The following is a 14,245-nucleotide window of genomic DNA, read 5'->3' on the forward strand; positions in this document are numbered from 1 at the left end:
CCAGGATAGAGTTCACCATATAGGACCAAATCCACCAAATCTTCCTGCAGTCCCAGGCAAGAGATTCTGCTGTCAGTGCTATTTTATAGCTGTTTGGAACTGTATAAAAATTGAGAAGGTGTTGACAGAAATGCAATATCTTTGGAGGTCCTCCTGCTGGACCCACCATTCTGGAGAGAAGCTACAATGGGGGTCATTTACTAAGGGCCCGATTTGCGTTTTCCCGACGTGTTACCCGAATATTTCCGAGTTGCGCCGATTTCCCCTGTATTGCCCCGGGATTTTGGTGCACGCGATCGGATTGTGGCGCATCGGTGCCGGCATGCACGCGACGGAAATCGGGTGGGGTGGCCGAGCAAAAACACGACGGATTCGGAAAAACAGCCGCATTTAAAAAAAGAAATGTGTCGCTTGGGACGCGCTTACCTTCACTCAGCCCGAGCCTGTGAACTCCAGCGCGTTCAGATGCTTTACAGCGCAGCAGCGCCACCTGGTGGATGGCGGAGGAATTACCTTGATGAATCCCGGCCGGACCCGAATCCAGCGCAGAGAACACAGTAAATAAGTGTTTTTTTGTTGTAATTTGGACACTCTGTCACCAAAAGGTTCGCCATCACTGGTCTAGTCTGTGTCCCGATGTGCTGTATAGGAGCTTTATTTGTGCACTGGATTGCAATATTATTGTGGAAAATTCCTGCGAGTCTCCGGCCATCAGTGGTGTCAGCCCCTTATAGCTCATATTACAGGATCTTCTTTGCTCTTCACCGACGGTACTACATGTCCTATTGACTGGATCACAGAGGGTGTGCGGTATTATTCACAGAAGTATCGGCTTATTTCCATTTTATCTTAGGAAGATTTCTTCACGCCGCTGTGGGCAATGGACTAAAATAAGAGCGTCAGCTCATTGTACAAGACGTTCTTATCATCTTTCCTTGTGAGTTCATCATGAATGATGTCATTGCTGTGTTAAGGCTTTGAGCATTTGGTCTAATGACCTAATACTTTATTATATATGGATTTTTATTATTTTTATGGCTTTTAGTTTCAAGCATGGGATTTGATTAGCCAGGACCTGCTCTTGTATTTCTGGGGGTCACTCCTAATTTACGGCTTTGCTCTAATTGACAGTGCAGGAAGGTGACTGCCCAGTGGCGTAACTAGAAGCTGATGGGCCCCAGTGCAAAATCTGTGCCAGGCCCCTGAATATAATGTATGGTTTATAGTAATAGTCTTCTCATATGGTAAAGTGACACCATAAGGGCCCCCTAAACCTCTTGGGCCCGGGTGCAACCGCAACCTCAGCACCGCCTCAAGTTACGCCCCTGTGACTGCCCCCTGGTTGCTGATACAGTTTAGCAGTTTGATGCACTCAAAGATGACGCATCCCACTTCACCCCAATTCGCCTATCGAGTTATTTTGTTAAATGGTTCGTACACTATCAGCAAATAATTGATATTGTTTGTGTAATGAAAAGTTATACAATTTTCCCTTTGTACTTTCTATATTAATTACTCACTGTTTTCTAGGTCTCTGCTTGCTGTCATTCTATTGAAAGCTGCAATGTTTACTTCCAATGGACAGACACATGCCCCTGGTCATGTGATGTCACACAGGTGTATGACTTATTATATCCCTGGTCATATGATGTCACACAGATACACGGCTTGTTAGTATCAAAGAGAGAAATCAGAGCTGTGCACCTGTGAGACATCACATGACCAGGGATATTACGAATAGGGGACCTGTGTGACATCACATGACCAGGGATATAACGAGCCATGCACCTGTGTGACATCCCACAACCAGGGATATAACAAGCCATGCCCCTGTGTGACACCCCATGACCAAGGATATAACAAGCCATGCCCCTGTGTGACATCCCATGACCAAGGATATAATGAGCCTTGCACCTGTGTGACATCACATGACCAGGGATATAATGAGCAATGCACCTGTGTGACATCCCATGACCAAGGATATAATGAGCCTTGCACCTGTGTGACATCACATGACCAGGAATAAAACGAGCAGTGCACCTGTGTGACATCACATGACAAGAGATATAACAAGTTTTACACCTGTGTGACATCCCATGACCAGGGATATAACGAGCCTTACACCTGTGTGACATCACATGACCAGGGATATAATGAGCAATGCACCTGTGCGACATCACATGACCAGGGATATAATGAGCAATGCACCTGTGTGACATCACATGACCAGGGATATAACGAGCAATGCACCTGTGTGCCATCACATGACCAGGGATATAATGAGCAATGCACCTGTGTGCCATCACATGACCAGGGATATAATGAGCAATGCACCTGTGTGACATCACATGACTAGGGATATAATGAGCAATGCACCTGTGTGACATCACATGACCAGGACATTAAACCAAAAAGAAAAAAACAAGTTTTACACACAAATTAATCAAAAGGTTAAAATATAAGTTTTATTAAATCAATATACATTAAAAATAGCAAGACTAGAGAACAATGCACACGTGAAGACATACCTGGCACTGCAAAGGGGGGGAGGGGAGGGGGCATACACAAAGTTTATGTTAAAATAATGACCAGCAAATCATTATAGAACTATATTATGTTATATGAACAGGGTATCAAGAGAGGGTTATACACACAAGTACAAAATGGTCAGACAGTATTGACCTGCAGGATACATACTGGGTTGGAGTAAGAAATAACACACCAAAGATAATCAAAATCACTCCCACTTTACCCATGAAAATGTATACCAACACACCAGCCAATAGTCATGTTGCCCCCAGCAGCCAATAGTCACAGTGCCTCAACACAGGATCTCAACAGACTGCTGCTTCATTTTCTATAAGTATCATACATAGGCCAAAGATTGTTTCAACCCCAAAGCTGACAACTTCTCATCAGTGATACAATTTGTGGCTGTGTTACAAGCTGGATATTAATACCAGATAAATCTGGATCACTATCCCAAAATGTCATTAATCTAGTGATGGGCATGACCGTGTAACAGCATGTGAAGCTGTAGCATGGAAGGTCTCATGTAACACCCCCCAGAGGCCTTCCGGCTCATTAACATAATTTGAATGTTGATTTTAGAAGGAAGGAGGCCATGGATACCAAATATAATAAGATGACCACCGTCATAGTGCCTGGATCTATGCTGAGACCACCACAGATCACGAAAAAGAGGGGTCTGTCGGCAATTTCCGTCAGCTATAGAGAGATTGAGATCTTACTATAATATGACATCTTGAATAAGCAAGATAACCCTTCAGGGAAATCGATATATTTTCAAGCAAAATGGAATTACAATATGATATCAGGAGTGTTAACCCCTTCCCGACGCACGCCGTACTAGTACGGCGCGCGCCAGGTCCCGGTGCATGGAGAGGGCTCGCGGGACGAGCCCTCTCCATAGCCGGTAAGTCTTTGCTGCATATTGCTTTCACGGCGATCGCCCCCGGCAATGCTGCCGGAGGCTCCAAAAAGATGGCGCCGCATGGGCACCGCCATCTTGCCGCGGATCGCCGCTCCCCGATGACGTCACGGGGAGCGGTGATCCGTTGCCATGACAGCTTCGGGTCTCACGAAGGCCCGAAGCAGTCTTGTTTTAACCCATTCATTACAATGTGCTATCAGCACATTGTAATGAATGAGGAGTAAAATCCCCATATACTGCCATATTGCAGTATGGCAGTATATGGTAGGATCGATCAGACAACCTAGGGTTAAAGTACCCTAGGGAGTCTGAAAAATAGTAAAAGTAAAAAAAAGTTTAAAAAAAAAAAATTATAATAAAAAAACCTAAAAATTCTAATCACCCCCCTTTCCCTAGAACTGATATTAATATTAATAAACAGTAAAAATCATAAACACATTAGGTATCACCGCGTCCGAAAATGTCCGATCTATCAAAATATAATTACGGTTTTTCACTGCGTTTAACCCCGTAACGGAAAATAGCGTCCAAAGTCAAAAATGACATTTTTTTGCCATTTTGGAAAATATAAAAAAATTCATAAAAAGTGATCAAAAGGTCGCACAGTCCTAAAAATGATAGCAATGAAAACGTCATCAAAAGTCGCACAAAATGACACCACCCACAGCTCCGTACACCAAAGTATGAAAAAGTTATTGCCGCCAGAAGATGGCAAAATAAAATAAAAAAATTTTGTACAGGAGGTTTTAATTTTTTTAAATGTATGAAAACATTATAAAACCTATACAAATTTGGTATCCACGTGATCGTACCGACCCAAAGAATAAATTAGACATGTCATTTGTGGTGCACAGTGAAAGCTGTAAAATCCAAGCCCACAAGAAAGTGTCGCAAATGTGTTTTTTCACCATTTTCACTGCATTTGGAATTTTTTTCCCGCTTCCCAGTACACGCCATGGAATATTGAATACCGTCACTACGAAGTGCTATTTGTTACGCAGAAAATAAGTCATAACAGAGCTCTTTATGTGGAAAAATAAAAAAGTTATAGATTTTTGAAGGTGGGGAGTGAAAAATGGAAGTGAAAAAACTAAAAAAGGCCAAGTCGTTAAGGGGTTAAAGGAGAACGAAGCCAAGTAGACAATATGTATCTTGTGTGGCTTATTTACCATCTGTAATTTCCATCTGCTGCTGTGATGACACCTAATCCTCCACTCTGTAAAAAGTAACAGTGTCACAGACCATCTCTTGGTCACGGATGCTTGGCATTTTTTCCAGGACTATCAAGCATCCAGCCTATTTAAAAGCCAAGCAACTTCTCCACCTCACTTCATTGTAAGAACACAACCAAGAGCGCGGATTCATGATTTGCTTCCTTGACGTATTTAAAAGGGAAGATTTCAGGACACTATAATGGCTCCTAATGAAACCACAACCATGAAACCTGCTCAAAGAGTGGTGAAGAAAATTAAAACTGCAGCGTTGGTCTCCAGTTTAACAAGAGGATGGCAGCAATGGGCGTCAGAGCATTCAACGAAGCAAGCTCAAGAACCTTCAGGTTGGGTTCCAGGTGATGGAGACCTCAAGTCAACCTTGGAGGAGAAGCCCAGGTCTGTGATCGTAACTGAGCCTAAAACAGAAGCCACGTGTCCCTCAGAAGATGTTGCCGAGACACACATAAAAACCAAAGCTGTGACCAAAAGTTTTTCAAGCAAAGCTCAAGAAAGAGGAATGGACATTGGTTCCTTGACTGAGAAGTATGAGAAGGAACCCTGCACTCAAATACACAGCAGATATGATGACTCCATGGTTGATAAATTACTACAAGGTCAAGTGTCTCCAACCAGGAGAAGGAAATGCTCTAATCTGGTATCACAACTCACCAAAAGCTGGAAGCATATGGAAAACGATGGAGAGGAACCGGAGGAAGTGTCAAGGCCTTTACCAAAACTTGCCGAATGTCGGAGTGAAAGTCTGGAAACGGAAGACAGTGGATACGGAGAAAATGAGGGCGAGACGAAGACAGACCTGGAGAAGAAGCCGGACCTTACAGGAGAAGACACGGCCAGGATCAAGAGGGCAACGTCTTCGCTGTAAGTACTGTTCCTTTCATCTGTGTGTCTATAGATGCCGCTAGAGCCACCCAGTATGTTCAAGTCCTAAAATGTTTTATAGTAACGTCTCCTTCACCACAAATATGTTAAACCCATATTAAAGGGGGAAACACAAGGAAGCAGTTGTCCGGATGTCCCAGGATGCCACAACTGCCCATCAAAAGTTTTTTCTGGCCAAACCCTTTAAGGTTGGTTTAAGCCCCTGGACTCCTTCTCATGAGCATTAACCAGATACTAGAAAGATTGCACCGTCCATTAGATCTATTCTAAGTCCTAAGGCAAAGAAGAGCCTCAGCAGCTGCAGACTATGGACCTGCCTGGTCTTTATTTAGCCCTCAGTAATATATATGAGAAGGATTACAGATATATAGTATATGGCAGGATAGTAAGATGGAGGAATATGAGGACAGTAAACTTTCCAGTAATTCATATATTCTAAAATATGTAAATATCTTCTCATTAAAGTCACTTTTAGTTAGAGGAATCGTTATTAAAACATTTAATGGGACTCGGTTCAGTATAATTTGCCTCGGCTTATTGTTTACAGGAAATAATCCACTTTGCATCAGTGTTTAATCCCAGATTAATCATCATATCCCTTAAAATAACAATATAGGAGGACATAGATTATACGACACCATGCGAATATGAATACATGGTAATCTGGGTTTGGCCACTAGAGGCGCTGTTTTACATGCAGAGATTTGTTGGTTAGGGTATTTGAAATACAGCTCTGTTAGGCATCTTGTCATATTGATTTAGATGTTATTTATAATTTATGGATATTTCATAAAGGGATTTTTCAACTAGAGACTTTAAAGGGGGTTCCTGGACTAAAATAATGATAACATATCAATAAAATGGGTCCTCTGTGTCAGATTGGTGGGGGTGCCCACCTAGAATCGCCACATTTGTTCTCAGCAACTGATAAACAGAAAAAATAAAGTGGACAGCGCCACTCTCTGTGTAGTGGCCAGACCTGGTTACTGCAGATGACTCAGACCAGGGATTTTTCTGCCCACCGAGGTCCCAGGAGACCAGCAGGAAACAAGACATAGTTGCCCTCAAAATGAGAGGTCTTCTACTAGATTTTTGGGGGTTATTATCGTATTGAAGCCGGGGTCTGTCTACCACTGACCTCTATAAGACAGTAACTTCTTTACATCGTCAGCCCGATTGGTTGAATCAGTCTCCGGGCTTTCTGGTTTGATGCCAACTAATCTTAACACATACCAACAGAACATACCCTGAGGGCATCATCCAAGTTCAAGGCTTACACTATTGGATTAGAAAAGGAAAGGCACCACGCTTTACAGTCCAGGTGTACAGTGTGCAAAACTGTATATATGTCCTGTCCTCTAAATAAGTGAGTAAATGTATGTTTCTTAAATCTACAGGAGCAGCAAGGCTGTAGGAGAACTCCAGAGCATCAACAAGGCCTACAAGAGATACAGCCCCGTGACCAACATCAAGGGGAAATGGGAGAAGTGGTCGGGGGACCATGCCCTGAACCAGAAGCTCAATCCCTTCAGTGATGAATTTGACCATGAATATGCCATGTCCCTACGGTTACAGAAGGGTGACAAGGGCTATGGACGTCCCAAGGAGGGAACCAAGACTGCCGAGAGGGCCATGAGGGCCGAGGCACACATACACCGGGAGATGAAGGACCTCTGCTTCATCATATCAACCATGGCTAAACCAGGGAAGGACGGGAAGGTCCGGGTCACCTTCGGAGAACTCTTTGATAGATATGTACGGATTTCGGATAAGGTGGTGGGAATCCTGCTGAGGGCCAGAAAACATGGAATGGTGGATTTCGAGGGGGAAATGTTGTGGCAGGGAAGAGATGATCATGTGATTATAACCCTGCTGTAGTGGGCTCTACATGAAGAGCTGGTCTTCTGCGTAGTGGTGACCATCTAAGGACACAGCTTTGCTCTTACAGGTCTTAATGATTTCTGCTGTTACGTCTTCCATGCACAACGCTGTAGATGATACAGGAACATTTATTTTCTATTATTTATTATTGTGTTTTACTTTTGTTATTGTTTATTTTTTTTACCTTAATAAATTATTTATATTGTGTATGTACTTGGGGGTTCATTACATTATTATCATGTTCATCTCCATAGAAGATCTCAACACTTGACCATTAATAGCAGGGGCGAACAATCTTTATCGGTCCTTGGACTGCATTGGCATGCAGCTCAACTTCAAGGGGCCGCGCCAGTAACCAGCACCCTAGATGCACAAACATCCACAGTACAGAACAAAATACCACCCCAGAAACCAAATACTGCATCCGTACAATAACTAATGGACCGCAGAGCGGATTACAAATACAGTGCACAAGCCAGACAACAATTATACCGGTGACCGCCTCCCAGAGCAGACCTAAAATACTGGATATCCCCCCTAGAGCAGACAAGGACCCCCCCCATAGCAGACCAAGACCACTGGAGACCACCCCCCCTCCACTAGAGCAGACATAGAATACTGGAGGACCCCCCCCCCCCCACACCATAGCAGACCTAGACTACTGGAGACCCCAGAGCAGACCTAGAATACTGGAGGCCCCCCCAGAACAGATGTATAATACTGGAGACCCCCTCCTAGAGCAGACCTAGAATAATGAAGTCCGCCTCCCAGAGCAGACCTAGAATAATGGAGACCCCAGAGCAGACTATAATACTGGAGAACATCTCCCAGAGCAGACTATAATACTAGAGGCCCCCCTGAACAGATGTATAAACTGGAGACCCCCTCCAAGAGCAGACATAGAATAATGGAGACCCCCCAGAACAGAAGTATAATACTGGAGACCCACTCCTAACGCAGACCTAGAATACTGGAGACCCCTCCTAGAGCAGACCTAGAATAATGGAGACCCCAGAGCAGACTATAATACTGAAGGCCTCCCCCAGGACAGATGTATAATACTGGAGACCCCCTCCTAGAGAAGACCTAGAATAATGGAGACCCCCTCCTAGAGCAGACCTAGAATAATGGAGACCCCAGAGCAGACTATAATACTGGAGAACATTTCCAGAGCAGACTATAATACTGGAGACCCCCTCCTAGAGCAGACATAGAATAATGGAGACCCCCCCAGAACAGAAGTATAATACTGGAGACCCCCTCCTAGAGCAGACCTAGAATAATGGAGACCCCAGAGCAGACTATAATACTGAAGGCCCCCCCAGGACAGATGTATAATACTGGAGACCCCCTCCTAGAGAAGACCTAGAATAACTCTATACTAGAGTTTCCATAAAAAGTGGGTCCAATACTGCGGCATTCCAAACCGATTCTCATAGAAAACCCAGACGTCAAAGGGTTTTTTTTTGGGTTCACCAGCATGTGTGTGTACTCTCCATCCATCTCCCCTACCAGTAGTGTCGGCCTAGTTCTCCTGTATGCAGAAGTGTGAGGCTGCGTTCACACGTGGCGTTGGAATTGTATTTAGTAACTCCCGATCACAGATACAATTAGACCCACACAAATGCGATCAGGAACGAGCACCTTGTGTCTTGCTTTGTTCACATACGAAACACATTGGGGCTCATTAACTTACCAGTACGCTGGAGTACATTGTCCGACGATAAAGCACTATCACGCGATTCACTAAGATCGTGCGCCTGATATCCTGCATGTGTCACTTCCCCGCTCATGTCCAACAGAGTTCACCTTCTTCCTGGTGCATGTAAGTGCATCGTCCTGCGACACAATTTGAATCTTAAATCCCGCGCTGAATCAGTGGGATCGTCTGACGGCACGAGTGCAACACAACTCCAGCGCAAACCCCTGTTAAATACCCGTCAAAGCCATGCAAATCCCGAACACAGTGCACAGTCCTAAGTGCGATCTGCGACCCTTAGTAAATAAGCCTCATTGTGTCTTGCACTTGTTCTTGTTCTTAAGGAGCCCTCCCCCAGGCCCCCTGCCAGATATTTGAAAAAAAAATAAGACTACGGTAACGATAGTAGGAAATGTATTTTTTTGAATGCATCTATTATTTTTTCAATTGCACCACAGCTAGATAAACCGCAATACAGTGACCCAGTTGTGAAGGCCATAAAACCTTATCACTAAGGCCCCGTACACACAAGGAGTCTAACTCCCATCACACACCCAGGGGAACGTCCGTCCCAAACGCTGAGCAACGTGACCTGAACTCAGAATGTCAGTTCAGTTCTAGTTTTAAGTGTTTGGGTCAGATGTTCCAGCCCACACTTGTGCAAGTGTGATGTGAGTTGGACTGGTCACACTTGCTTGTGTGTAAGGGGTCTAACAGCGCCCCATAATGAGGGACAGCCTTAAAGGGGTATTCTCCTCTGGGCATTCACATTTAGTTTCATTAATCTGCCATAGATAAACATTTCTTCCATAAGAAGTTATTAAAAAAAAAATGTTCCTGTGTGAAGATAATTTCTCATAAATGTAGCCATGTGGTCCCTTAGAAATAAGACTGTGTCCTTGGATACGGCCACCTCTGCTGGAATGATTGCACAAAGACACAAAGGGTTTTTGTATATGAAATGTCCGGGAGGCACTGCATATACTACAGCCGTCCTGTGGTAATGAACGCTGAATCCTGGTGGTCAGGCAGGACTCAATAGCGCATGTCTGGCCACCCCTACCTGAATGTGAGGTGGTCGTATCCAATCTCATTTCTAAGTAACAACATGGCTACATTTATGAGAAATTATCTTCACACAGGACCATTTCTTTTAATAACATCCAATTAAAGAAATGTTTACATATGGCAAATGAATTAAATGCCCTGATGGGAAAACCCCTTTAAACTAGAGCACTCTCCTAACTAACTAGACAGAAGCACCAGAAGGGTCTCATTGGAATAGCAACATCAGTTTGGAGAAGGGTAACGTCCTGGAAACTTCTATAGACTGTTTGAAGGATTTGCACGTCCAAAAGGTCTCATCAGGACACATCCTGGAAGTGAGGCTTGTACAAGATCTTCAGATCTTACACATGTCTGAGTTTAGCGAGCAGATTATAGAGAGATTATTCCTGCAGGTCCTGGCATATACATTATAAAGGTATCACAGAGTTAACCTTCTCCTATTAGGCTGGCTTCTCACTACGATTTTTGTATAAGCTCCTAACGTATACGCAAAGTGTTACCCATTGACATATACCGGCTGAAGGAGGCAGAGTTGTCGCCTACGTCTGACCAGTTATGGGCGCATCCACTAAAATGTTTTTCCATCCTGGTGAGCGACGTATACACTCAGCGGAGGCAATAGAAGGCTAAAGGGAGCGGATGCAGTGTATTGCATCCATCCTCCAGCCTCACTGAGCAGATACACCGCTTAGCAGGAGTGAGGACATCGGCGATGTCACTGTCCATAGAAGGACTGTGACATAACTGGGGAAACACCCCGTACATCGGCAGCAGCCAATTACTGGCGGCTTCTTTTCTTCACTTCTCCACCCGTATTCAGGGTGGAGGAGGTGTCACCGGGCGTATAATACAATGGGATACATCTATGCCATAGATTGTGAGGACACATTAGGAATCCGCCCAGACGTGTCTAACAACGTATGGGATAGGACTTATATTGCTGACCAGGGAGGGTCTCATTGATGCGACCCCCAAAGATCATGAGAAAGGGGTCCGATGTACCCTCGTCTCGCATGGGCGGGCTGCCCGGTTCATCTCTATGAAGCTGACGGACATTGACGAGTAGGGCGCTCAGCAAATTTCTGGCAACTCCACAGAGATGACCAGGGCAGCCCATCCATGTGTGACCAGCGGCTCTGGTCATCTAGGGGTGTCACAAGGGGTATATCCCATCGTACTCGTGATCTGTGGGGGGATCCCTCACCGATTGGCAAGTTAGGCCCTATCCTGTCAATAGGGCCAAACTTGCTTTGTGTCAAAAACCCCTTTAAGGAATCTATTATTAAAAGGAACACTCCATTCAAAGCTCGTTAATTGAATAATACATTTTTATTCTATTCCAAGAACCTTGCTGGAACCTGGAGACAAGGCCCCTTGAACAATGTAGTATTCGGTCAGCTTTGACTGGAGTGTTCCTTTAATTTGAGATTTTTAGGCATTGTATATATGACTTGGTCTAGGGACTGTATTAGTTATTGTCAATAGGCAGTATTTGGTTTCTGGGGTGGCATTTAGTGCTGTACTATGGTAGTTGGTGCTTCAATGGTGCCATTTAGTAGTACAGCCCCTTGAAGTTACGGGTATGACAATGCAGCCCTTGGACCAATAAAGGTTGTGCACCCCTGCTTTTAAGAATAGAGGCAGAAGTGCGCCTAAGACTCCATTCACATATCCACAAATGGCTGTTGTGAACTAGCCAAAAAAAAAAAAATTATGGCAACTAGCTCGCGGCCGCCATAGCGGTAGGGCAGCGCTGTGGCTTAGTGGTCAGCATTACAGCCTTGCAGCGCTGGGGACCTGGGTTCAATTCCCAGGATCAACAACAATCCAACACATACTGGTAGGTTTATTAAATTGTGAGCCCTATTGGGGACAGGGACTGATGTGACAAGTTCTGTGCAGCGCTGGGGGGGATCTGTGTGCGCTATAGAAATAAAGGAATTATTATTATTATTATAGAGGTGCATGGGCACAGTGCGGCAAGCCGTGATGCAAAAAATAGGGCAGGTCTTATGTTACCTATGCAGAGGGGAGGATGGGTCCCCCTCCACACATCCAAAACCGGGCCCCATACCCCTGGCTTGGTTTGTGGCCCGGTTTCCTTCATGGACATGTTAAACGGAGCATTATAGACTCAGAAATCCAGGACAGTCTCGGTGTTTTATCCACAACCACCCCCTTACCTTACTATGTACAAACCATAACACGTTCATCTCCAGGTCCCTCTTGTAGAACACATAACCCTAATACACAGAAAACAACACGCATCCCTGGACAAAAACCAAGCCCGGACACAATGCTGTAATATACATGAATTTATTTACTATATATATTTATACATATATTTATAATTATATCACTATGACCTTATAGTACTTAAAATCCATTACAGGATTAGTAAATGGTCTTCAATCCACAAAGACAGTAATAGTTGCTGTGGAAGACCGGAAGGGGAAATGCGGAGATATTTACACGTATTCTACATCAGGCCTAGCAGGAGGACAGCGCTATGTACAGAAAACAGATGCCCTACGTCTCCATTCACATTCAGCATTAGCAACGTGTAGTTACAATGTCTTCCCTTTGAGGATCTTTTTGATTCGGAGGCATTTGTACATTTTTTTTCTCCCCTCTTCATGATAACGGATTGTGTATGGCCACCACTTACCCTATAGATATCATCTATAGAAGTTCAGCGACTAGTTACAGACACGGGGCTTGTGTTATATTGTAAGGATTGTGCGATCTGCCCCCTAATTGGCAGGTTCTGAGCTCACATCTCAGGGAGAGCCCTGCATCTTCAGGTGCTGCTCTGACTATTTGTAACATGGAGGGGAGGTCTTGTGCTTTGTGCACCATTACGCTTGTGTGCTACAGGCCATACTAAACTTGTCCTGCATCTGCTTTACGTGGTGTTCATAGGGTCAGGGACGATTCATGGGGTCATGAATCACACGACCACAGATATCATAGCGATACATAATGCATGGCGCTGCTCCTTCCCCACAGGTCATCATACCGTAACCTTAACTACAGCAAGAAAAGACTCCTTGTATCATAGAGCTATATGACAGCAATAAGAGACTCCCTGCATCATAGCAATTTATGACAGCAAGAAAGGGTTCCTTGATTCATAGTGATATACGATACAAGGAATACCTTCTTGCTGTCATATCTCACTATGATAAAATAATCCCCTCTTGCTGTCATATATCTCTATGATACAAGTAGTCCCTTCTTGCCGTCATATATCTCTATGTTAAAATGAGTCCCTTTTTGCTGTCATATGTCTAGGATACAAGGAGTCTCTTCTTGCTGTCATATCACTATGATGCAAGGAGTCCCTTCCTAGACACTGTGGTTGGACGTGATAAAGGACACTGACCACGACTGTGTGACAAGCAAAGAAATCCAACTAGATCACTATTTTGATGTTTGTGTGATTGAATACTTGCGGACAACCTCCGCCTCTGTGGAGGTCTAGTCTTTGAGTGAACCCCCTCCTCTTAATGAAGTTTTAGGTCTAAATAGCATTATTTCTCTGGCTAGATTACATACTATGTGCAGCGAGAACCAAAGCCCCCTCTAGTGGTGGGTGCCCAAAAATCAGGTTTTAAAGACTGTCTGCAAGTACGGTAGATTTCATTGTGCACAACTGAAGGTGGCGCAGGAGATGCATGTAACCTTACCTTTGGATATGTTGTTAGTAGAAGCAGGACTGTAAAAAAAAAAATTGTATTTATATGTCAGGTTTGTAAAACGGCAAGTGCACTAGGGGATGGGATGTCCTAACACTGCTGTGCTCTTGGCTCTATACAGAGCACAGCAGTGTGCATATAGAGAAGCTACAGTCTGGTAATATAAATCCATATTTCACAGTCCTGCTTCTACTAACCACACACACAAAAAGACTGGTGGCATATGGCGGCCATTGTAACAAACACATGAATGAGGGGGCAGTTGGGGGAGGTTTCTGATTGCCAAGGTGCAAGGCCCATGATTCCTTTTGGCTTTTTATTGATTTCCTCT

At 44.2% G+C, this 14,245-nt stretch overlaps 1 protein-coding gene across 1 annotated transcript; it reads left to right on the forward strand.

Annotated features, from left to right (window-relative positions):
• The first annotated feature begins 4,763 nt into the window (after positions 1-4,763).
• On the forward strand, positions 4,764-7,662 carry ABRA (actin binding Rho activating protein). Its single transcript, XM_072151331.1, has 2 exons — positions 4,764-5,547; positions 6,966-7,662. Exons 1-2 carry the CDS (start codon positions 4,868-4,870, stop codon positions 7,444-7,446), a joined length of 1,161 nt encoding a protein of 386 aa, XP_072007432.1. The 5' UTR covers positions 4,764-4,867; the 3' UTR covers positions 7,447-7,662.
• The last annotated feature ends 6,583 nt before the right edge of the window (positions 7,663-14,245 follow it).

This window comes from Engystomops pustulosus, chromosome 5 (genome assembly GCF_040894005.1).
Source record: "Engystomops pustulosus chromosome 5, aEngPut4.maternal, whole genome shotgun sequence".
Lineage (NCBI taxonomy): Eukaryota > Metazoa > Chordata > Amphibia > Anura > Leptodactylidae > Engystomops > Engystomops pustulosus.